The following is a 22,444-nucleotide window of genomic DNA, read 5'->3' as shown; positions in this document are numbered from 1 at the left end:
ATGAATATGTTGTTCAATGCATTTCAGTGGGCTAATAGCAGTATGGTCAAATTACTAGAATCCTCCTCCCCCCCAAGGCTTAGACTTTTAGGGGTTATTACATTTGAATGTTTTACTTCCAGTACCACCAAACGTTTATGTAGGCTACGAGACACTTGTAAAAAGTAGTCATTGTAGGCTACAGTCCAAAAGTAGTCATTGTTTAAAATTGGGCCTCTCTCTCTCTCTCTCTCTCTCTCTCTCTCTCTCTCTCTCTCTCTCTCTCTCTCTCTCTCTCTCTCTCTCTCTCTCTCTCTCACACACTCTCTCTCTCTCACTTTCTCTCTCTCTCTCTCTCTCTCTCTCTCTCTCTCTCTCTCTCTCTCTCTCTCTCTCTCTCTCTCTCTCTCTCTCTCTCTCTCTCTCTCTCTCTCTCTCACACACACTTTCTCTCTCTCTCTCTCACGCTCTCTCTCTCACACACACCGTCTTTCCATAGAGCGTCGTTGGCCTCGTGAGGAGGGGGGCATGGAGAAGGGGAGGTAAGGGGCGGGTTTTGGTATATAATACTTCTCCCTGAGAACTTTTCCTTGTTGCCTGGTCTTTGGGACAGCCTCACTCACATCTCTATAGCCCTCCCCAACTGGGAAAATAACTCACCTGCAACCTCTCCAACCAAATAGCGCTCAACGTTAGACTACAGCCAACTAACATGGAAACCCAGCAAAGACACCGCTCAGTTTGCCACACCTGCCAGAGAATGGAAAACACAAAAATGAAGGTAATCTGTGGAGACCTGACATTTCTTGCTCTTCTACTTGTTTTGTCCACGTAAAACAATAAATTTTTCTAAATTGAAAAGACGTGTAATTGGCTTTTACGCAAGCTTGTGTTTTTTGTGTTTGTGCATTTTGGAGAGAAGGGAGAATTTGAGAACGTGATGAAATAGAAATTACTTGACGCAGTGAGAATTTGGAGGGTGCACACATTGAGATGGGTTGATTCTTGCATTTAGCTACTTTTCAGTCGGCTACAATAGCTTACCTTTTCTCTGGGGTATGTTCTCCCGAAACATAATCTTCTTCTCCGCTCGTGCCTTGTTCTTGCGTCCCTTTGCTGAACTAGGGACTGCCAGGAGATGCCTCAAAGGCCGCTAGGGGGCGAGAGTCCTGCGGTTCAGAGAGCTCAGTCTGCCCCTTACCAGAGGGTGAGCTAGGGGAAATATATGGGGATTGAGAGAGTATGGGGATTGTGAGAGTTGACTATTGAATAGCCTGTCTTGCAACTTGTTGAGCCTGTTGTGTAAGAGTGCGGCAGCAGAGATAAGTATATTTTCCCTCAGAATAAGCAACTCTCCGCCAGATGCAATAGGGCGATAACAGCTGATGATTGTGGAAGATACAGCTCAAGTGCAAAGCTGCACAGAATTACAATTTTTTATTGAGCCATATTACTTTTAAGACTTTTAACTGTAAGAAAATCACTTTGATTTACAAATCTTATTGGATAGGTTTCATGACACTGTACGTTATTTGTAAGGGTCATTTATGCAAGATATTAATTTGAAGCCTAGGCCTATATCTCTGACTTTTGAGCTTTGATTCTGGAATGTTTCAATATTCAAGCCGGTAACCTACATTTCTGAACAGTGGCTATGGGAGGCACCAACAATTAGCAGTTTCTATTGCATGGAGTGAATGTTTGATTTTAGATGTAGACTATGTAAAAAATGTTCTCTCCTCAGGTCAAGAAGATGTCTTCGCCAAGTCGAGTGCTCGTCATTGCACTGGCACTGACTCTGTACATCGTTGAAGTGGCCTCGGCAGAAACACTATGTGGAGGAGAACTGGTGGACGCTTTGCAGTTTGTCTGTGGAGATACAGGATTCTATTTCAGTAGGTTTCACTTATTCCCATTTTAACTTCAATATTTTATTTCCGTTTTCATTTCTTTTGGCTTTCCAACTAAATGGAATGTCTCTTTCTCTGGTGTTCCTGTGTGCACGTGCATGTTTGTCACTGTGTTTGGTATGCGCGTGCTGTCACTCTCTCACACACACCACTTCACTTGCTAATAGCCAGCTGTGCTTCACTGTGATGTGTCTGAAGACACACGTGATACTGCCGAGTGGACGCATTCTGCCGCTATAGTCTACCTCTGATTGCATATGAAAGAGCGGTGAGGACAGAAGGCACACACATAGTACCCAAATGGACACTGAGGGCCGCTTATTTAGCAGACGGTCTTATCCAGAGCGACTTACAGGAGCAATTAGGGTAAAGTGCCTTGCTCTATTACACATCGACAGATTTTTCACCTAGTCTGCTCGGGATTTCGAACCAGCAACTTTTCAGTTACTGTCCCAATGCTCTTAAACACTAGGCTATCTGCCGCCTGTTACTAGCGCATTCCGCACGAGAAAGTAATAGCACCCAAGAGGCATACCACTCACCTCACCACAAATCTACCCAGGCTATAGGCAACCACGCTGCGTTTGATCTAGATCTGAAGGATTTAATTATTTCATTGAGCAAGGATTATTACTACAGTACTATTATTAATAGTTGTATTGCTCTTCTAGTAGACTTAATCTAGATCTATACCAGTAACAGCTTTGTGATTGTTATTATTAGCTGACCTAAAATGCATTTTAACAATTCTAACTATTAACATGCAGTATGTAGAACTGAGAGGGTTCCTCTCCTGTCCTCTCTTCCCCTGTCCTCTCCCCCTCCTTTGCCCTGACACAGACAGCAAAAACAAAAGTTGAACAATGCAACTTATTCAATATTTGTCATCTCCCACCCACTGGCATTGACAAACAGTCTGCTTCTTTGAGCTGCTGCTTGCCATGGAAGCCCTCTGTCTACCCAGAGAGGTCATTATCCAATTTGGACTAACATGGATGGGCTCCCCCCTCCTCCTCCCTCTGGTTCACCCTTTCTTTCTATCTCATGTTCCTCTCTTCCTGTAATCAAATACTGGCCTTGCCTCTCCTGAGGTTTCTTCAACATTGTGTATGGGGTGAAGAAGGACTTCAAACAAGGTCATTGTTGATCGTGGATAGAATTCCCCTGTGCTATGACTTACTTAACCCTCCGCCCACACTTCTCTCTCTCTCTCTTGCTCTCTCTCTCTCTTCTCATACCCTCGCTATCTCATACCCTCTCTATCTCTCCTTTATCATCCCTCTCTCTCTCTCTCTCTCTCTCTCATGTCTTCTCAGTCACCCTTTTCCTTTCTGCCTCCCTTGCATTATCTACCTATTTGTTGGACACACACTCTCTCTCTCTCTCTCTCTCTCTCTCTCTCGATCTTTATGTGCATTTCTCTACATTCTTTATTCCTCTCTTCTTCTGTTCCTCTCCCTCACTATCTACCCCTCCTTCCCCTCTCCTGTCTTCCCCTAGTATTTCAGATGTCTGTGGACTCTCCCCCCTCTCTCTTCCCTTTATCTCTGCTGAGTTGGCAAGGGACAAGGTCAAAGGATGGCGTCCATGTTGTTTGTTTACTCACCCAAAGAGTGAGGGCTTCAGATCTATTTGTCTCTGTGTCTGTACTTGGCTATGTGTGTCTGTAATCTCTGTGTCTCTCTTCATGGCTGTGTATGTGCTTGGTTATGTGTCTCTGTGCTTGGCTGTGTTGTATCTGCCGTCCAGACCTGGGATAACTATAGTTGAAACTATGCTTTGTGGAAAGTTTTTTTTTTTAATTGGGAGGGGAACAAAAAGTTACTTTGGAGGTGACTACAAATATTTGAATACTGATCTCAGAAAGTGACAACTTTTTCAAAACTATTTGAATACAGATATCAGAAAGTAACTACTTTTTTAAAACGATTTGAATACAGAGTTAGGAAAGCAACTACTTTTAAAAATGATTTGAATACAGATCTCAGGAAGTGACTACTTTTCAGAAACTATTGGATTGGCTGCCTTCAACTAATGGCAGGGCTGTATCTGGAACTGCATGCTGAAGATAGACATAGAAGGAATAGAGCACACACAATCTCCTATACTATTCCAATCTATTTGGCAGTTATATTTGATCTACACAATATATTTTTAAATGTCCATTCTGAATGACCATTGCCCCAGGTGTACATAATCAAGTCAAACCAATTAACCAATGAGATTTGGTACAGATACAGTTGAAGTCTGAAGTTTACATACACTTAGGTTGGAGTCATTAAAACTTGTTTTTCAACCACTCCACACATTTCTTGTTAACAAACTATAGTTTTGGCAAGTCGGTTAGGACATCTACTTTGTGCATGACACAAGTAATCTTTCCAACAATTGTTTACAGACAGATTATTTCAATTATAATTCACTGTATCACAATTCCAGTGGGTCAGAAGTTTACATACACTAAATTGACGGTGCCTTTAAACAGCTTGGAAAATTCCAGAAAATTATGTTATGGCTTTAGAAGCTTCTGATAGGCTAATTGACATAATTTGAGTCAATTGGAGGTGTAACTGTGGATGTATTTCAAGGCCTACCTTCAAACTCAGTGCCTCTTTGCTTGACATCATGGGAAAATCAAAAGAAATCAGCCAAGACCTCAGAAAGAAAATTGTAGACCTCCACACGTCTGGTTCATCCTTGGGAGCAATTTCCAAATGCCTGAAGGCACCACGTTCATCTGTACAAACAATAGTACGCAAGTATAAACACCATGGGACCACGCAGCCGTCATACCGCTCAGGAAGGAGACGCGTTCTGTCGCCAAGAGATGAATGTACTTTTGTGTGAAAAGTGTAAATCAATCCCAGAACAACAGCAAAGGACCTTGTGAAGATGCTGGAGGAAACAGGTACAAAAGTAGCTATACCCACAGTAAAACGAGTCCTATATCAACTTAACCTGAAAGGCAGATCCGCAAGGAAGAAGCCACTGCTCCAAAACCGCCATAAAAAAGCCAGACTATGGTTTGCAACTGCACATGGAGACAAAGATCATACTTTTTGGAGAAATGTCCTCTGGTCTGATGAAACAAAAATAGAACTGTTTGGCCATAATGACCATCGTTATGTTTGGAGGAAAAAGGGGGTCTCTTGCAAGCCGAAGAACACCATCCCAACCGTGAAGCACGGGGGTGGCAGCATCATGCTGTGGGGGTGCTTTGCTGCAGGAGGTACTGGTGCACTTCACAAAATAGATGGCATCATGAGGAAGGAAAATTATGTGGATATATTGAAGCAACATCTCAAGACATCAGTCAGGAAGTTAAAGCTTGGTCGCAAATGGGTTTTCCAAAAGTACAATGACCCTAAGCATACTTCCAAAGTTGTGGCAAAATGGCTTAAGGACAACATGGCTTAAGGACAACAAAGTCAAGGTATTGGAGTGGCCATCACAAAGCCCTGACCTCAATCCTATAGAAAATATGTGGGCAGAACTGAAAAACCGTGTGCGAGCAAGGAGGCCTACAAACCTGACTCAGTTACACCAGCTCTGTCCGGAGGAATGGGCCAAAATTCACCAAACTTATTGTGGGAAGCTTGTGGAAGGCTACCCAAAACATTTGACCCAAGTTAAACAATTTAAAAAGCAATGCTACCAAATACTAATTGAGTGTATGTAAACTTCTGACCCACTGGGAATGTGATGAAAGAAAGAAAAGCTGAAATAAATCATTCTCTTTACTATTATTCTGACATTTCACATTCTTAAAATAAAGTGGTGATCCTAACTGACCTATGACAGGGAATTTTTCCTAGGATTAAATGTCAGGAATTGTGAAAAGCTGAGTTTAAATGTATTTGGCTAAGGTGTATGTAAACTTCCGACTTCAACTGTAAGTATAAATAAGTTGTGACACTCAACTACTGTGTGACTCTTTCAGCATGCCACTGAAAAGGTTGAAAGCTGCAATACATGTTATGATACCTGAAAATACTGCAGAGAAATTCAAAGCCATGTACAAACATTGCAAACAGCAAGTTGGATGCTTAGCAAAAACACTTGTTTCAAACACACACTATACCATATTTAAAGGGATAGTTTACTCAGAATACAAATTAACATGATTTTCCACCTACCTTGGCTGTAGTTGATTCAAGAAGGCAGTTTTGGGAAATTGAGTTTCCTTTCGACACTTAATATCCATGTTTTGTTACTGTTAGCATTCTCAGTAGCACTTAACATTAAACTGTTCTTGTACCTGTGTAATAAAACTGTAATTACTTTTGGAGCAACATTTTATTAACATGTTGTTACATAATACTTTGGTAATTACATAGCAATGAGCTGAGAGTTTTTGTAACTACTGTACACAAGAGGAATAGTGTCTATTCCTCATTCCACTTCTGTAACAACTCCATTATTATGCAATTATGAAGCAATTTCCAAAGTCCTATGTAACAACAATTCGCTAATGTAATAATCGCAAAGTTACTACACATGTGTAAGAACTTGATGTCAAGTGTATCTGTATTACCTTACATCTCACTCTTACGAAAATCTATTTGTAAGTCATTTTGAACCTGCACAAGTGGTCCTCTCTAATGTTGAAGTTATTCCATGTCCCTCATGTATTTAATTCTAGGCTATATTAAGATTTATATCTGAGAGCCCTCCAAACTATGTGCTAATGATCATATTTATACTAATTCAACTAACTGTTGTAGTTTTTGGTTCTTCATCAAATAATTGGCAGTCATCAAATAACATTTTTGTTTTGTTTTCAAATAACTTGCATATATTCAAATACCTTCAAATATGATGTGGTTTTCTGAGACCTGTATTTGAATATCCCAAAAATATAGTTACATTTGATTTGAAACTCTATATTTAACAATTTGAGAATTTGAAAAGTTGGTATTTCCAAATAAACTACAAAATACAACTATTTTCTGCCCAGGTCTGCTGCAGTCTCCAGTGTGTGAGGAATGTTTACTGATGTAGTTACCCACTAAAGGACTTCTGGATGTCTCAATTACTGTAGATACCCTGACAAGATTACCACTTCCACAAACAAACAAACAAACATATAAACAAGCAAACAAACAAACATCAACTTCTGTCAGAGTTGGCCTCAGATAGCCTTTCATCCTGTGTTTGGACAAAGTGAAGTGGATTTGTCACTTGGTGGAAAATATTATGGATTTGATGGATTTGACCAAACTGCCAATGCCGCTATCTTGATTCACTTCATTGCCTCATGTCCTAATGATTTCTCTCTCTCTCTCTTTCTCTCTCTTTCTCTCTCTCTTGCTCTCCATCCCTTCTTCTCTCTCTCTGCAGGTAGACCAACCAGCAGGTCTAACAGCAGACGCTCCCAGAACCGTGGGATCGTGGAGGAGTGTTGTTTCCGTAGCTGTGACCTCAACCTGTTGGAGCAGTACTGTGCCAAACCTGCCAAGTCAGAGAGGGACGTGTCGGACACCTCTCTGCAGGTCATATCCATGGTGCCCACACTCAAACAGGTACGACAATAACCTCTTAGCAAACCTGTATAGGAAAACCAGGAAACCATCCCTACTTGTCCTCATCTGTCCTTGACCTGTCCCTGTGTCCATATACACTACCGGTCAAAAGTTTTTCGAACACCTACTCATTCAAGAGTTTTTCTTTATTTTTACTATTTTCTACATCGTAGAATAATAGCGAAGACATCAAAACTATGAAATGTACATTTTAATTTACGTCATTTAGCAGACGCTCTTATCCAGAGCGACTTACAAATTGGTGCATTCACCTTATGATAGCCAGTGGGACAACCACTTTACAATGATAATTTTTTTAGTATATTTTTAATTTTCATTTGTTTAATATATATATATATATATTATTATTATTATTTTTTTTTTTGTGGGGGTGGGGTGGGGGGGTAGAAGGATTACTTTTATACTATCCCAGGTATTCCTTAAAGAGGTAGGGTTTCAAGTGTCTAACACATATGGAATCATTTATTAACCAAAAAAGTGTTAAACATAACAAAATACACTGCTCAATAAATAAAGGGAACACTTAAACAACACAATGTAACTCCAAGTCAATCACACTTCTGTGAAATCAAACTGTCCAATTAGGAAGCAACACTGATTGACAATAAATGTCACATGCTGTTGTGCAAATGGAATAGACAACAGGTGGAAATGATAGGCAATTAGCAAGACACCCCCAATAAAGAACTGGTTTTGCAGGTGGTGACCACAGACCACTTCTCAGTTCCTATGCTTCCTGGCTGATGTTTTGGTCACTTTTGAATGCTGGCAGTGCTTTCACTCTAGTGGTAGCATGAGACAGAGTCTACAACCCACACAAGTTGCTCAGGAAGTGCAGCTCATCCAGGATGGCACATCAATGCGAGCTGTGGCAAGAAGGTTTGCTGTGTCTGTCAGCGTAGTGTCCAGAGCATGGAGGCGCTACCAGGAGACAGGCCAGTACATCAGGAGATGTGGAGGAGGCCGTAGGAGGGCAACAACCCAGCAGCAGGACTGCTACCTCCGCCTTTGTGCAAGGAGGAGCAGGAGGAGCACTGCCAGAGCCCTGCAAAATGACCTCCAGCAGGCCACAAATGCGCATGTGTCTGCTCAAATGGTCAGAAACAGACTCCATGAGGGTGGTATGAGGGCCCGACGTCCACAGGTGGGGGTTGTGCTTACAGCCCAACCCCGTGCAGGACGTTTGGCATTTGCCAGAGAACACCAAGATTGGCAAATTCGCCACTGGCGCCCTGTGCTCTTCACAGATGAAAGCAGGTTCACACTGAGCACGTGACAGACGTGACAGAGTCTGGAGATGCCATGGAGAATGTTCTGCTGCCTGCAACATCCTCCAGCATGACCGGTTTGGTGGTGGGTCAGTCATGGTGTGGGGTGGCATTTCTTTGGGGGGCCGCACAGAGCTCCATGTGCTCGCCAGAGGTAGCCTGACTGCCATTAGGTACCGAGATGAGATCCTCAGACCCCTTGTGAGACCATATGCTGGTGCGGTTGGCCCTGGGTTCCTCCTAATGCAAGACAATGCTAGACCTCCTGTGGCTGGAGTGTGTCAGCAGTTTCTGCAAGAGGAAGGCATTGATGCTATGGACTGGCCCGCCCGTTCCCCAGACCTGAATCCAATTGAGCACATCTGGGACATCATGTCTCGCTCCATCCACCAATGCCACGTTGCACCACAGACTGTCCAGGAGTTGGCGGATGCTTTAGTCCAGGTCTGGGAGGAGATCCCTCAGGAGACCATTCGCCACCTCATCAGGAGCATGCCCAGGTGTTGTAGGGAGGTCATACAGGCACGTGGAGGCCACACACACTACTGAGCCTCATTTTGACTTGTTTTAAGGACATTACATCAAAGTTGGATCAGCCTGTAGTGTGGTTTTCCACTTTAATGTTGAGGGTGACTCCAAATCCAGACCTCCATGGGTTGATACATTTGATTTCCATTGATAATTTTTGTGTGATTTTGTTGTCAGCACATTCAACTATGTAAAGAAAAAAGTATTTAATAAGATTATTTCATTCATTCAGATCTAGGATGTGTTATTTTAGTGTTCCCTTTATTTTTTTGAGCAGTGTATATTTTATATTTGAGAGTCTTCAAATAGCCACCCTTTGCTTTGATGACAGCTATGCACACTCTTGGCAGTTTCTCAAACAGATTCATGAGGTAGTCAACTGGAATGCATTTTAATTAACAGGTGTGCCTTCTTTAAAGTTAATTTGTGGAATTTATTTCCTTCTTAATGAGTTTGAGCCAATCAGTTGTGTTGTGACAAGGTATACAGAAGATAGCCCTATTTGGTAAAAGACCAAGCCCATATTATGGCAAGAACAGCTCAAATAAGTAAAGAGAAACGACAGTCCATCATTACTTTAAGACATGAAGGTCAGTCAATACGGAACATTTCAATAACTTTGAACGTTCCTTCAAGTGCAGTCGCAAAAAACTTCAAGCGCTATAATGAAACTGGCTCTCATGAGAACCGCCACAGGAATGGAAGACTCAGAGTTACCTCTGCTGCAGAGGATAAGTTCATTAGAGTTATCAGCCTCAGAAATTGCAGCCTAAATAAATGCTTCACATAATTCAAGTAACAGACACATCTCAACATCAACTGTTTAGAGGAGACTGTATGAATCAGGCCTTCATGGTCAAATTGCTGCAAAGAAACCACTTCTAAAGGACCCCAATAAAAAGAAGAGACTTGCTTGGGCCAAGAAACACGGTCAATGGACATTAAACCCGTGGAAATGTGTCCTTTCGTCTGGAGTCCAAATTGGAGACTTTTGGTTCCAACCGCCGTGTCTTTATGAGACGTGATGTGGGTGAACGGATGATCTGCGCATGTGTATTTTCCACCGTAAAGCATGGAGGAAGAGGTGTTATGATGTGGGGGTGCTTTGCTGGTGACAATGTCTGTGACTTATTTAGAATTCACACTTAACCAGAATGGCTACCACAGCATTATGCGGCCATACGCCATCCCATCTGGTTTGGGCTTAGTGGAACTATCATTTGTTTTTCAACAGGACAATGACCCAACACACCGCCCGGCTGTGTAAGGGCTATTTTACCAAGAAGGAGAGTGATGGAGTGCTGCATCAGATGACCTGGCCTCCACAATCCCCCGACCTCAACCAAATTGAGATGGTTTGGGATGTGTCAGATAGCAGAGTGAATGAAAAGCAGCCAACAAGTGCTCAGCATATGTGGGAAGTCCTTCAAGACTGTTGGAAAAGCATTCCAGGTGAAGCTGGTTGAGAGAATGCCAAGAGTGTGCAAAGCTGTCATCAAGGCAAAGGGTGGCTATTTGAAGAATCTCATCTCAAATATATTTTGATTTGTTTAACACTTTTTTGGTTACTACATGATTCCATATGTGTTATTTCATAGTTTTGATGTCTTCATTATCATTCTACAATGTAGAAAATAGTAAAAATAAAGAAAACCCTTGAATGAGTAGGTGTTCTAAAACTTTTGACCGGAAGTGTATTTCCCCACATCTCATCTGTCTCCGTTCCACTGCATACTGAACCCATATGCCCCCGTCTATGGGAGCAGAAATAAAGCCATAGGTTGTGTTTTCCACCTGCTGACCGAGGTGGAAAACGACAGGGCCCGAGAGTACATTTGGGTAGAGCGGAGCAGGGTCAACTGCAGGTGTGTGTGAGTGTATGTGTGTATGTTTGTATGTTTGCGTGTGTGTGTGTGCCTGTTTCGGTTAATAAGGTCACAACTGGCGAGAAAGTGAGCAGATTAGAAAATGTTGTGACGCGTTACACTGACTGTTAGGATCTGATTCATACAGCCTCCTTCAAAACGACCTTAACAAAGAACATCAAGATCCTTTTTTTAACATTTGCAGTGTGCCTCGATTAGTCACGGAACACTAGATGCTTCAAAACTCACATACATTTGGCACCCTTCGCCGAAACAGCACTAACTACCTAGCCCTGAGAAACAATGTGCTGTAAATCATGTCAAAATCAAGCATACAAACAAAATCGAAAAGAAGCTGCAGGCTTTTGAATTTTGTCAACAACAATCTCAACTGTGGGCAGCGTTCCAAACCTCTTACTGTAAATGTCTTCCTCTTCTCATCTCCTGTTCTTTATGACTACCCCCTCAGGGTTGGATTGATATCCCTCCGTTTTAACGTTCACCTGCCATTTCATGCCAACATCAGTTGGTTGCAAAAGAAGGAGAAGGTGATAGGAATATTTAGAACTGCTAATGACTGTTTAGCACTATTAAGTAAATTTGAGCAACTTTCTTTACGACTCTTTCAGGCTAAGCATAGGGCTGTTGAAGACTAATGGTTCACGTCTACTACGTGTTGTGAGTGTGAGGCGGATATGTTCGGACACATCCCCAGTCTCTCTCTCTCTCTCACACACACCCTCTCTCACACTCTCTCCCTCACACTCTCTCTTACACTCTCACACTCTCTCTCACTCCGTCTCCCTTGCTCTCTCTTCTTTCTCTCTCTCTTTCTCTCTCTTTCCCCCAGCTGTTTTGTGTGTGTAGGAAGAAAGAGACACAGAGTACTCTCAAAGTGGCAGGAACAAAACAAGCCATTTAGGAGGAGTACTAGTCGTAGATAAATTCTGCCCCCACCCCACCCAATCTCTGTGTCTCTCTCACATATATGCACGCATGCACGCAGGCACACGCACACACACACACACACACACACACACACACACACACACACACACACACACACACACACACACACACACAAACAATCCCCCTCTGCCTCAGCCTTGGGGATTTCCCAGTCTCCCTGTTTTAAGGAGTTGGCCAGGGATGGTGTTCAACCGGAATGTGTTTACTGCCACAATGTGTGTTTGTGTGTGTGTGTGTGTTGGGGAGAGGGGGTGGGTTAGCTAAAGGGTCGAGGGAGTATCCCGCATTCCCTCAGACATTATGATAGCCGTTGTAATCAGAATCGGCAGCTACCTTCAGTGTATGGTGGGCACCCAATGTGCCGACAAATCTTTTAACCCCCCCCCCTCCCTCTCTCTCTCTCTCTCTCTTTCCTGACTCCACAGGATGTCCCAAGAAAATATGTGACCATGAAATATTCTAAATACGAGGTGTGGCAGAGGAAAGCTGCTCAGCGGCTCCGGAGAGGTGTCCCGGCCATCCTCAGGGCCCGGAAGTTCCAGAGGCAGGCAGAGAAGATCAAGGCCCAGGAGCAGGCGATGTTCCACCTGCCCCTGATCACCCTGCCCAACAAGCTTCCCCCAGTCCTGTACCCCACGGACAATTACGTCAGCCACAGCGAGCCTCCCAACCAGCACCCCAACCCCCCCCATCGCAAGTCCTTTGCACAGACAAGTTTGGAGGGAGATTGGGGGGAAAAAAAATAGGGGATTATAGCTTTGTCTCTGACATCATTTCTGTGGCAAGCCCTCTTTTGACCTCTCCCCCCACCCCCAAGCCCACTCCCAAGCCCTGCCCCACTGAGCCCCCCAACCAACCCCAACCTACCCCAGCCCTCCTCACCCAGACAATCAAACATATGTTCACATTCTTCCTGTCTCTACTCTACTCTCTCTCTCTCTCTCTCTCTCTCTCTCTCTCTCTCTCTCTCTCTCTCTCTCTCTCTCTCTCTCTCTCTTTCATTCACTGACACAAAAGGCACCAACACAAACGATGAACAAAAAGTTAACAACAAGGCTGGATGCAATTCAGGTGGATTCTTAAATAAAAAAGAGAACGAAAGGAAGAAAAGAAGAAGAATATGAAAGAGCTCTATGGCTTGCAAGTGTCAAGAGGACAGCAGGCGGAATGTTTTTTGTCCTTGTGGAAGGCCTTCCTGAGGCAGATCTTTTTTCTTTCTGTTAGTCCTTTTTCTTATTATTTTGCACCTGTAACTATAAAGGGCCTTTCACACTGTAAGGAATTATTTTATACAATTTGATTCCTGTTCCAGCACCTTTTAATCGCAAACAGAAAACATAAAAGAAGTCTGCAAAATTGCACAATGCCACGGATTACGTCAAAGTAAAGAAAAAAAGGCACTTTTTTTTTATGAACAATAAACGTGTTGCTTAAATAAATGTCATGGTGCTAGCTTTGGGAATGGACTCAAAGAAGAAGAGGTTGAACACGTTTTTTTTCCTTTGAATGAATATTAAAATTTTCCGTTTTAAGGAAAGTGTGACTTGAAAAAGGAGAATAAAGGATGCAAAGTACTTGGCTGTTGCAAAGTTATAGGGGGACGTGTCACTGAGAGGAGCCGTAGGCTACGTTATCATCACGGCTAACGGCTCGTGTTAGCTCTCGGCGCTAACGGCTCGGCGGAGGAAGTGGTATGGGGGACCTGACATCCACCTCCCGCTCCCCCTTCGATGGCCCCAAGGCCCTAGGAGAACGGGGAGCATTGTTGGGACACAAATTGGACATTATGGACTGCCTGGATTGGGACTTCCTGTTCCGGGACAGTACTTCCTGTATTTTCGTGGCTTTGTAGAACCCTGACCTGCTCTGGCAGGAAGTGACACATTAATATGGACACATAACGAATGGGATGATGATGAATACATTTTTTGTTTTTGACATATTAGTTTTTTTCTTTTCATATCTATGTTTCAAAAATTGAAAACCTTGTCAGTTTCTGGTACCGTGACGTTCCTATTTTTTGTGAAAAAGGCATATTTTTAGTTTTACATTTTGTCCATGGTTATTGTTAGAATATTATTTGACGTTTTTTAAGAAAGGCACAAATTTAAATTAAATTCAAAGCCTGGGAAAAAAACTGCAATAATGTCAACTAACATAAAATGATTGATTGTATAGCAGTAGTTTTCACATGCTTTTGCCTGAAAACAAATACTTGAATATATACAGTATATATATATATATATATACAGTACCAGTCAAAAGTTTGGACACACCTACTCATTCAAGGGTTTTTCTATATTTGTAATATTTTCTACATTGTAGAATAATAGTGAAGACATCAAAACTATGAAATAATGCATACGGAATCATGTAGTAACCAAAAAACTGTTAAACAAATCAAAATATATTTTATATTTGAGATTGTTCAAATAACCACCCTTTGCCTTGATGACAGCTTTGCACACTCTTGTCATTCTCTCAACCAGCTTCACCTGGAATGCTTTTCCAACAGTCTTGAAGGAGAGCATTCGGAGAGTGCGACCCTGCCTTACACAGGAAGCGGCGCAGGTCCTGGTCCAGGCACTTGTCATCTCCCGTCTGGACTACTGCAACTCGCTGTTGGCTGGCCTCCCTGCCTGTGCCATTAAACCCCTACAACTCATCCAGAATGCCGCAGCCCGTCTGGTGTTCAACCTTCCCAAGTTCTCTCACGTCACCCCCCTCCTCCGCACACTCCACTGGCTTCCAGTTGAAGCTCGCATCCGCTACAAGACCATGGTGCTTGCCTATGGAGCAGTGAGGGGAACGGCACCTCTGTACCTTCAGGCTCTGATCAGTCCCTACACCCAAACGAGGGCATTGCGTTCATCCACCTCTGGCCTGCTGGCTCCCTTCCTCTGCGGAAGCATAGCTCCCGCTCAGCCCAGTCAAAACTGTTCGCTGCTCTGGCACCCCAATGGTGGAACAAGCTCCCTCACGACGCCAGGACAGCGGAGTCACTCACCACCTTCCGGAGACATTTGAAACCCCACCTCTTTAAGGAATACCTGGGATAGGATAAAGTATTCCTTCTAACCCCCCAAATTGTAAAGTGGTTATCCCACTGGCTATAGGGGTGAACGCACCAATTTGTGAGTCGCTCTGGCTAAGAGCGTCTGCTAAATGACGTTAATGTGCCCTTGAGCAAGGCACTTAACCCTAATTGCTCCTGTAAGTCGCTCTGGATAAGAGCGTCTGCTAAATGACTAAAATGTAATGTAAATGTAATGTAATGAAGGAGTTCCCTCATATGCTGAGCACTTGTTGGCTGTTTTTCCTTTACTCTGCTATCCGACTCATCCCAAACCATCTCAATTGGGTTGAGATCGGGGAAATGTGGAGGCCAGGTCATCTGATGCAGCACTCCATCACTCACCTTCTTGGTAAAATAGCCCTTACACAGCCTGGAGGTGTGTTGGGTCATTGTCCTGTTGAAAAACAAATTATACTCCCACTAAGCCCAAACCAGATGGGATGGCGTAACGCTGCGGAATGCTGTGTTAGCCATGCTGGTTAAGTGTGCCTTGAATTCTAAATAAATCACAGACTGTGTCACCAGCAAAGAACCCCCACACCATAACACCTCCTCCATGCTTTACGGTGGGAACTACACAAGGGGAGATCATCCGTTCACCCACACCACGTCTCTCAAAGACACAGCGGTGGGAACCAAAAATCTCAAATTTGGACTCCAGACCAAAGGAAACATTTCCACGGGTCTAATTTCCATTGCTCGTGTTACTTGGCCCAAGCAAGTATATTCTTCTTATTGGGGTCCTTTAGTAGTGTTTTTCTTTTGCAGCAATTCGACCATGAAGGCCTGATTCACTCAGTCCCCTCTGAACAGTTGATGTTGAGATGTGTCTGTTACTTGAACTCTTTGAAGCATTTATTTGGGCTGCAATTTCTGAGGCTGGTAACTCTAATGAAAATATCCTCTGCAGCAGAGGTAACTTTGGGTCTTCCCTTCTTGTGGCGGTCCTCATGAGAGCCAGTTTCATCATAGCGCTTGATGGTTTTTGCAACTGCACAATTTTTTGAACTGCACAATTTTCCGTATTGACTGACCTTCATGTCTTAAAGTAATGATAGACTGTCGTTTTTCTTTGCTTATTTGAGCTGTTCTTGCCATAATATGGACTTGGTCTTTTACCAAATAGAGCTATCTTCTGTATACCCCTCCTACCTTGTCACAACACAACTGATTGGCTCAAACTCATTAAGAAGGAAAGCAATTCCACAAATTAACTTTTGAGAAGGCACATCTGTTAATTGAATTGCATTCCAGGTGACTACCTCGTGAAGCTGGTTGAAAGAATGCTGTCATCTAAAGCAAAGAGTTGCTATTTGAAGAATCTCAAATATAAAATATATTTTGATTTGTTTAACACTTTTTTGGTTACTACATTATTCCATATTTGTTATTTCATAGTTTTGATGTCTTCACTATTATTCTAAAATGTAAAAAAAATAATATTAAAAATAAAGATAAATCCTTGAATGAGTATGTGTGTCCAAACCATTGACTGGTAGTGTGTATATAAATAGTTTCCAGGGGAGATCTTGCATAATGAGCCACCAAGCTTTTTTTGTTTGTTTGATGAAATACAAATAAGGGCACTGTATAAAGGCATTATTTATTTCGTTTTAAAAATATATATGAAACATTGTCCAAATAATATACATAGTAGCACTGATGCTCAACTGACATATTTCTTTGTATGATCAAATTTTTTTCCCATTTAACTTGTAATGTTTTTTGTAGATGCTTTGTACCAAAAATATTTCAGAGTCACAGAGTTACTTAAATATTTTAACAGTAGAATAGCCTGGATTGCTTAGGCTTGTTATGTCACAGAAATAGGCATATACTTTGACTACACTGGTCGGCATGGACATTCAGAAGCCTGGACGGTATCTCTGTGTTAAAGTAACATATCCATGACTGACCTGAGTAGCAAATACCAGTTCAATAACATTATGCATTGATTGTACTCAACTCACTACGTTTTAAAAGCACTTCAGTATTGCTGATCAGTCCTTTTTATCCTACATTTACATTTTCTTTCTCTCTGTATTAATGTGCATCATGTTATATAAAGAGCCTTTATGCCAGTGCCATTCATAGTGTGAACGGTTGGGCCTGTTGCCATAGGCACAGAGGTGGAGCATCCCTCCTATACCACCCCAACCCTGATCTATCATCAACATGTACTCGATGAAGGGCTACCACACTGAACCATTTTTTAAGCAGTTGAACTACTCAGGAAAATATATAGCTTCTAAAAAGGAAGATGTGGAGTTGTTGTTGAGTGTAAGGGATAAATTAGTATAGTGAGACTATCTGGCCACAACAACCTTTCATTCAATAGAATTAAATAAGAAGAGTATAGTACAAAAATAACGGGTATAAGAAGAAAAAATTCAATAACAACAATAATGTCAATGACATCAACAATAACAAAACGTTCATTTTAGTATGATTTGCACAGACTTCCATGCTGGAAGTCTGTGCCACTTTTATTTCTTGCTATTTTATATGATATCTGCCTATGTAACAGATACTCATCCCAGCAGGAGGGGTAGGGGTGAATCAAGCCAATACTGAATATCCTCTCTCTTCCCCTCCACCTTAAGGGGGCCCTGACCTAGCCTGTGACCTTTATGACTCCCTGTCTTTGATTCTAAATTACACTTCAGTTGTGTAACAAAGCAGTGCACTTATTATTACTATTATTAGATTTCCCAGAAGGTTATCTACATGTATCTTGTTTCCAGACAGTGACAAGGACAAGGTTTATTTAATTGTTTATCAAATTTGATTAGAAATGTGTTCTCCCTGCTAAGACTGCATTCACTATTGTATTGTTCAAACAGGCAACTCTAGTGTTCTTTTGATTGACGTAGAAGACAACCACTTCTTTGCTCTGGATATGAAGGGATCTCTTGGCGAGCATCAGCAGTTATTTTTGTGTCAGTAACACACTCAGCCCATGTGTATTTTATTGATTGAACATCTGCATGCTACAATGTCCGAAATGCACAATACATGTACTTTAATTTTTAATATCAATAAAAAAATGTTTTAGCAAACATCTGGTAGCTCTATTTTTCGGCTGGCGCTAAGGAGCCGCAAGTGTCAAATGCAGATTAGTTTGCAATTTCATCATGCAAAAACTGGCGCACTGGCATTTTACAGCCCTAACGCCAGATATAACATCAGCTCGCTGACAGTCTAACATCAGCTCGTTTGCGCTGAGGTAGGAGGGGTGGCAATATTTGAGGTGTGTCCGTAAAAACAAGAGCAAAAGAGACCATTTCAAGCGGTGACAAAAAGCAGGTCTTAACGGTAACGCAGTTGATAGTGGCATGGATTTTGAAAGCAGATGCGCAGCCTATCCAATCATGGCGCACAGTGCACATGGAAGGAGAGATGTGCCTTTTGTGCCGGTGAATCTCGTATTTAATTTGATTAAAAACCAAGCATATCCTACTCTCCGCTTAATCAAGGCTGGTTTAGCAGCATCACATACAGTGAGGGAAAAAAGTATTTGATCCCCTGCTGATTTTGTACGTTTGCCCACTGACAAAGACATGATCAGTCTATAATTTTAATGGTAGGTTTATTTCAACAGTGAGAGACAGAATAACAACAAAAAATCCAGAAAAATGCATGTCAAAAATGTTATGAATTGATTTGCATTTGAATGAGGGAAATAAGTATTTGACCCCTCTGCAAAACATGACTTAGTACTTGGTGGCAAAACCCTTGTTGGCAATCACAGAGGTCAGACGTTTCTTGTAGTTGGCCAACAGGTTTGCACACATCTCAGGAGGGATTTTGTCCCACTCCTCTTTGCAGATCTTCTCCAAGTCATTAAGGTTTCGAGCCTGACGTTTGGCAACTCAAACCTTCAGCTCCCTCCACAGATTTTCTATGGGATTAAGGTCTGGAGACTGGCTAGGCCACTCCAGGACCTTAATGTGCTTCTTCTTGAGCCACTCCTTTGTTGCCTTGGCCGTGTGTTTTGGGTCATTGTCATGCTGGAATACCCATCCACGACCCATTTTCAATGCCCTGGCTGAGGGAAGGAGGTTCTTTTTTTTATTTTATTTTATTTCACCTTTATTTAACCAGGTAAGCCAGTTGAGAACAGGTTCTCATTTACAACTGCGACCTGGCCAAGATAAAGCAAAGTAGTGCAATAAAAACAACACAGAGTTACATATGGGGTAAAAAAAAAACATAAAGTCAGAAATACAACAGAATATATATATACAGTGTGTGCAAATGTAGCAAGTTATGGAGGTAAGGCAATAAATAAGCTATAGTGCAGAATAATTACAATAGTATTAACACTGGAATGCTAGATGTGCAAGAGATGATGTGCAAATAGAGATACTGGGGTGCAAAAGAGCAAAATAAATAATAATATAGGGATGAGGTAGTTGGGTGGGCTAATTTCAGATGGGCTGTGTACAGGTGCAGTGATCGGTAAGGTGCTCTGACAACTGATGCTTAAAGTTATTGAGGGAGATAAGAGTCTCCAGCTTCAGAGATTTTTGCAATCCGTTCCAGTCATTGGCAGCAGAGAACTGGAAGGAATGGCGGCCAAAGGAGGTGTTGGCTTTGGGGAATGACCAGTGAGATATACCTGCTGGAGCGCAGACTACGGGTGGGTGCTGCTATGGTGACCAATGAGCTAAGATAAGGCGGGGATTTGCCTAGCAGTGATTTATAGATGGCCTGGAGCCAGTGGGTTTGACGACGAACATGTAGTGAGGACCAGCCAACAAGAGCGTACAGGTCACAGTGGTGGGTAGTGTATGGGGCTTTGGAGACAAAACGGATGGCACTGTGATAGACTACATCCAATTTGCTGAGTAGAGTGTTGGAGGCTATTTTGTAAATGACATCGCCAAAGTCAAGGATCGGTAGGATAGTCAGTTTTACGAGGGCATGTTTGGCAGCATGAGTGAAGGAGGCTTTGTTGCGAAATAGGAAGCCGATTCTAGATTTAACTTTGGATTGGAGATTCTTTATGTGAGTCTGGAAGTTGAGTTTACAGTCTAACCAGACACCTAGATATTTGTAGTTGTCCACATACTCTAGGTCAGACCCGTGAGAGTGGTGATTCTAGTCGGGTGGGCGGGTGCTAGCAGCGTTCGATTGAAAAGCATGCATTTAGTTTTACTAGTGTTTAAGAGCAGTTGAAGGCTACTGAAGGATTGTTGTATGGCATTGAAGCTCGTTTGGAGGTTTGTTAACACAGTGTCCAATGAAGGGCCAGATGTATACAAAATGGTGTCGTCTGCGTAGAGGTGGATCTGAGAGTCACCAGCAGCAAGAGCGACATCATTGATATACACGGAGAAAAGTGTCGGCCCAAGAATTGAACCCTGTGGCACCCCCATAGAGACTGCCATAGGTCCAGACAACAGGCCCTCCGATTTGACACACTGAACTCTATCTGAGAAGTAGTTGGTGAACCAGGCGAGGCAGTCATTTGAGAAACCAAGGCTATTTAGTCTGCCAATAAGAATGCGGTGGTTGACAGAGTCGAAAGCCTTGGCCAGGTCGATGAAGACGGCTGCACAGTACTGTCTATTATCAATCGTGGTTATAATATCGTTTAGGACCTTGAGTGTGGCTGAAGTGCACCCGTGACCAGCTCGGAAACCGGATTGCATAGCGGAGAAGGTACGGTGGTATTCGAAATGGTCGATGATCTGTTTGTTAACTTGGCTTTCGAATACTTTCGAAAGGCAGGGCAGGATGGACATAGGTCTGTAGCAGTTTGGATCTAGAGTGTCACCCCCTTTGAAGAGGGGGGATGACCCGCGGCAGCTTTCCAATCTCTGGGGATCTCAGACGTTATGAAAGAGAGGTTGAACAGACTAGTAATAGGGGGTTGCGACAATTTTGGCGGCTAGTTTTAGAAAGAAAGGGTCCAGATTGTCTAGCCCAGCTGATTTGTAGGGGTCCAGATTTTGCAGCCTTTCAAAACATCAGCTGTCTGAATTTGTGTGAAGGAGAAGCGGGGGGGGCATGGGCAAGTTGCAGCAGAGGGTGCAGAGTTGGTGGCCGGGTTAGTGGTAGCCAGATGGAAAGCATGGCCAGCTGTAGCAAAATGCTTGTTGAAATTCTCGATTATTGTAGATTTATCGGTGGTGATAGTGTTTCCTAGCCTCAGTGCAGTGGGCAGCTGGGAGGAAGTGCTCTTATTCTCCATGGACTTTACAGTGTCCCAAAACTTTTTGGAGTTAGTGCTACAGGATGCAAATTTCTGTTTGAAAAGTTAGCCTTTGCTTTCCTGACTGCTTGTGTATATTGGTTCCTAACTTCCTGAAAAGTTGCATATCGCGGGGGCTATTTGATGCTAATGCTGTACGCCACAGGATGTTTTTGTGCTGGTCAAGGGCAGTCAAGTCTGAGGAGAACCAGGGGCTATATCGGTTCTTAGTTCTGTATTTTTTGAATGGGGCATGTTTATTTAAGATTGAGAGGAAATTATTTTTAAGGAACAACCAGGCATCCTCTACTGACGGAATGAGATCTATATCCATCCAGGATACCTGGGCCAGGTCAATTAGGAAGGCCTCCTCGCTAAAGTGTTTTAGGGAGCGTTTGACAGTGATGAGGGGTGGTCGTTTGACCGCGGGACCCGTTACGGACGCAGGCAATAAGGCAGTGATCGCTGAGATCCTGGTTGAAGACAGCTGAGGTGTATTTAGAGGGTATGTTAGTCAGGATGATATCTATGAGGGTACCCATGTTTAAGGATTTAGGGTTGTACCTGGTAGGTTCGTTGATAATTTGCGTGAGGTTGAGGGCATCTAGCTTGGATTGTAGGATGGCTGGGGTATTAAGCATATCCCAATTTAGGTCACCAAGCAGTACAAACTCAGAGGATAAATGGGGGCAATCAATTCACATATGGTGTCCAGGGCACAGCTGGGGGCTGAGGGGGTCTGTAGCAAGCGGCAACAGTGAGAGACTTATTTCTGGAAAGGTGGATTTTTAGAAGTAGAAGCTCAAACTGTTTGGGCACAGACCTGGATAGTATGATAGAGCTCTGCAGGCTATCTCTACAGTAGATTGCAACTCCACCCCCTTTGGCAGTTCTATCTAGACGGAAAATGTTATAGTTGGGGATGGAAATTTCAGAATTTTTGGTGGCCTTCCTGAGCCAGGATTCAGACACTGCTAGAACATCAGGGTTGGCGGAGTGTGCTAACGCAGTGAATAACTCAAACTTAGGAAGTAGACTTCTGATATTTATGTGCAAGAAACCAAGACTTTTGCGATTACAGAAGTCATCAAATGATAGCTCCTGGGG

General features: G+C 42.8%; 1 protein-coding gene across 4 annotated transcripts; it reads left to right on the top strand.

Annotated features, from left to right (window-relative positions):
* Window positions 1-582: 582 nt before the first annotated feature.
* On the top strand, window positions 583-14,346 carry LOC121555290 (insulin-like growth factor II). Of its 4 annotated transcripts, XM_041869105.2 has the most exons (5): window positions 583-760; window positions 1,105-1,186; window positions 1,724-1,874; window positions 7,230-7,411; window positions 12,488-14,346. In XM_041869105.2, the coding sequence occupies exons 2-5, from the start codon at window positions 1,118-1,120 to the stop codon at window positions 12,806-12,808; spliced, it is 723 nt and encodes a 240-aa protein (XP_041725039.1). In that variant the 5' UTR covers window positions 583-760; window positions 1,105-1,117; the 3' UTR covers window positions 12,809-14,346. The 4 variants fall into 4 exon arrangements, with proteins under 4 accessions (XP_041725039.1, XP_041725037.1, XP_041725038.1 ...); XM_041869103.2 differs by lacking the exon at window positions 1,105-1,186; XM_041869104.2 differs by lacking the exon at window positions 583-760 and having other exon boundaries at window positions 820-1,186.
* Window positions 14,347-22,444: the final 8,098 nt, after the last annotated feature.

This window comes from Coregonus clupeaformis, chromosome 11 (assembly GCF_020615455.1).
Source record: "Coregonus clupeaformis isolate EN_2021a chromosome 11, ASM2061545v1, whole genome shotgun sequence".
Lineage (NCBI taxonomy): Eukaryota > Metazoa > Chordata > Actinopteri > Salmoniformes > Salmonidae > Coregonus > Coregonus clupeaformis.
Note: the sequence above shows the minus strand (reverse complement) of the source record. Positions and strands in the feature narration are given on the sequence as shown.

What these genes read in the sequence shown, in the direction of transcription:
- LOC121555290 (XM_041869103.2), top strand. Translation starts at nt 692, where the DNA reads ATGGAAACCCAGCAAAGACACCGCTCAGTTTGCCACACCTGCCAGAGA. An exon ending in TGGAAAACACAAAAATGAAG is followed by an intron (nt 761 to 1,723) that starts GTAATCTGTGGA and finishes TTCTCTCCTCAG; the next exon opens with GTCAAGAAGATGTCTTCGCC. An exon ending in AGATACAGGATTCTATTTCA is followed by an intron (nt 1,875 to 7,229) that starts GTAGGTTTCACT and finishes CTCTCTCTGCAG; the next exon opens with GTAGACCAACCAGCAGGTCT.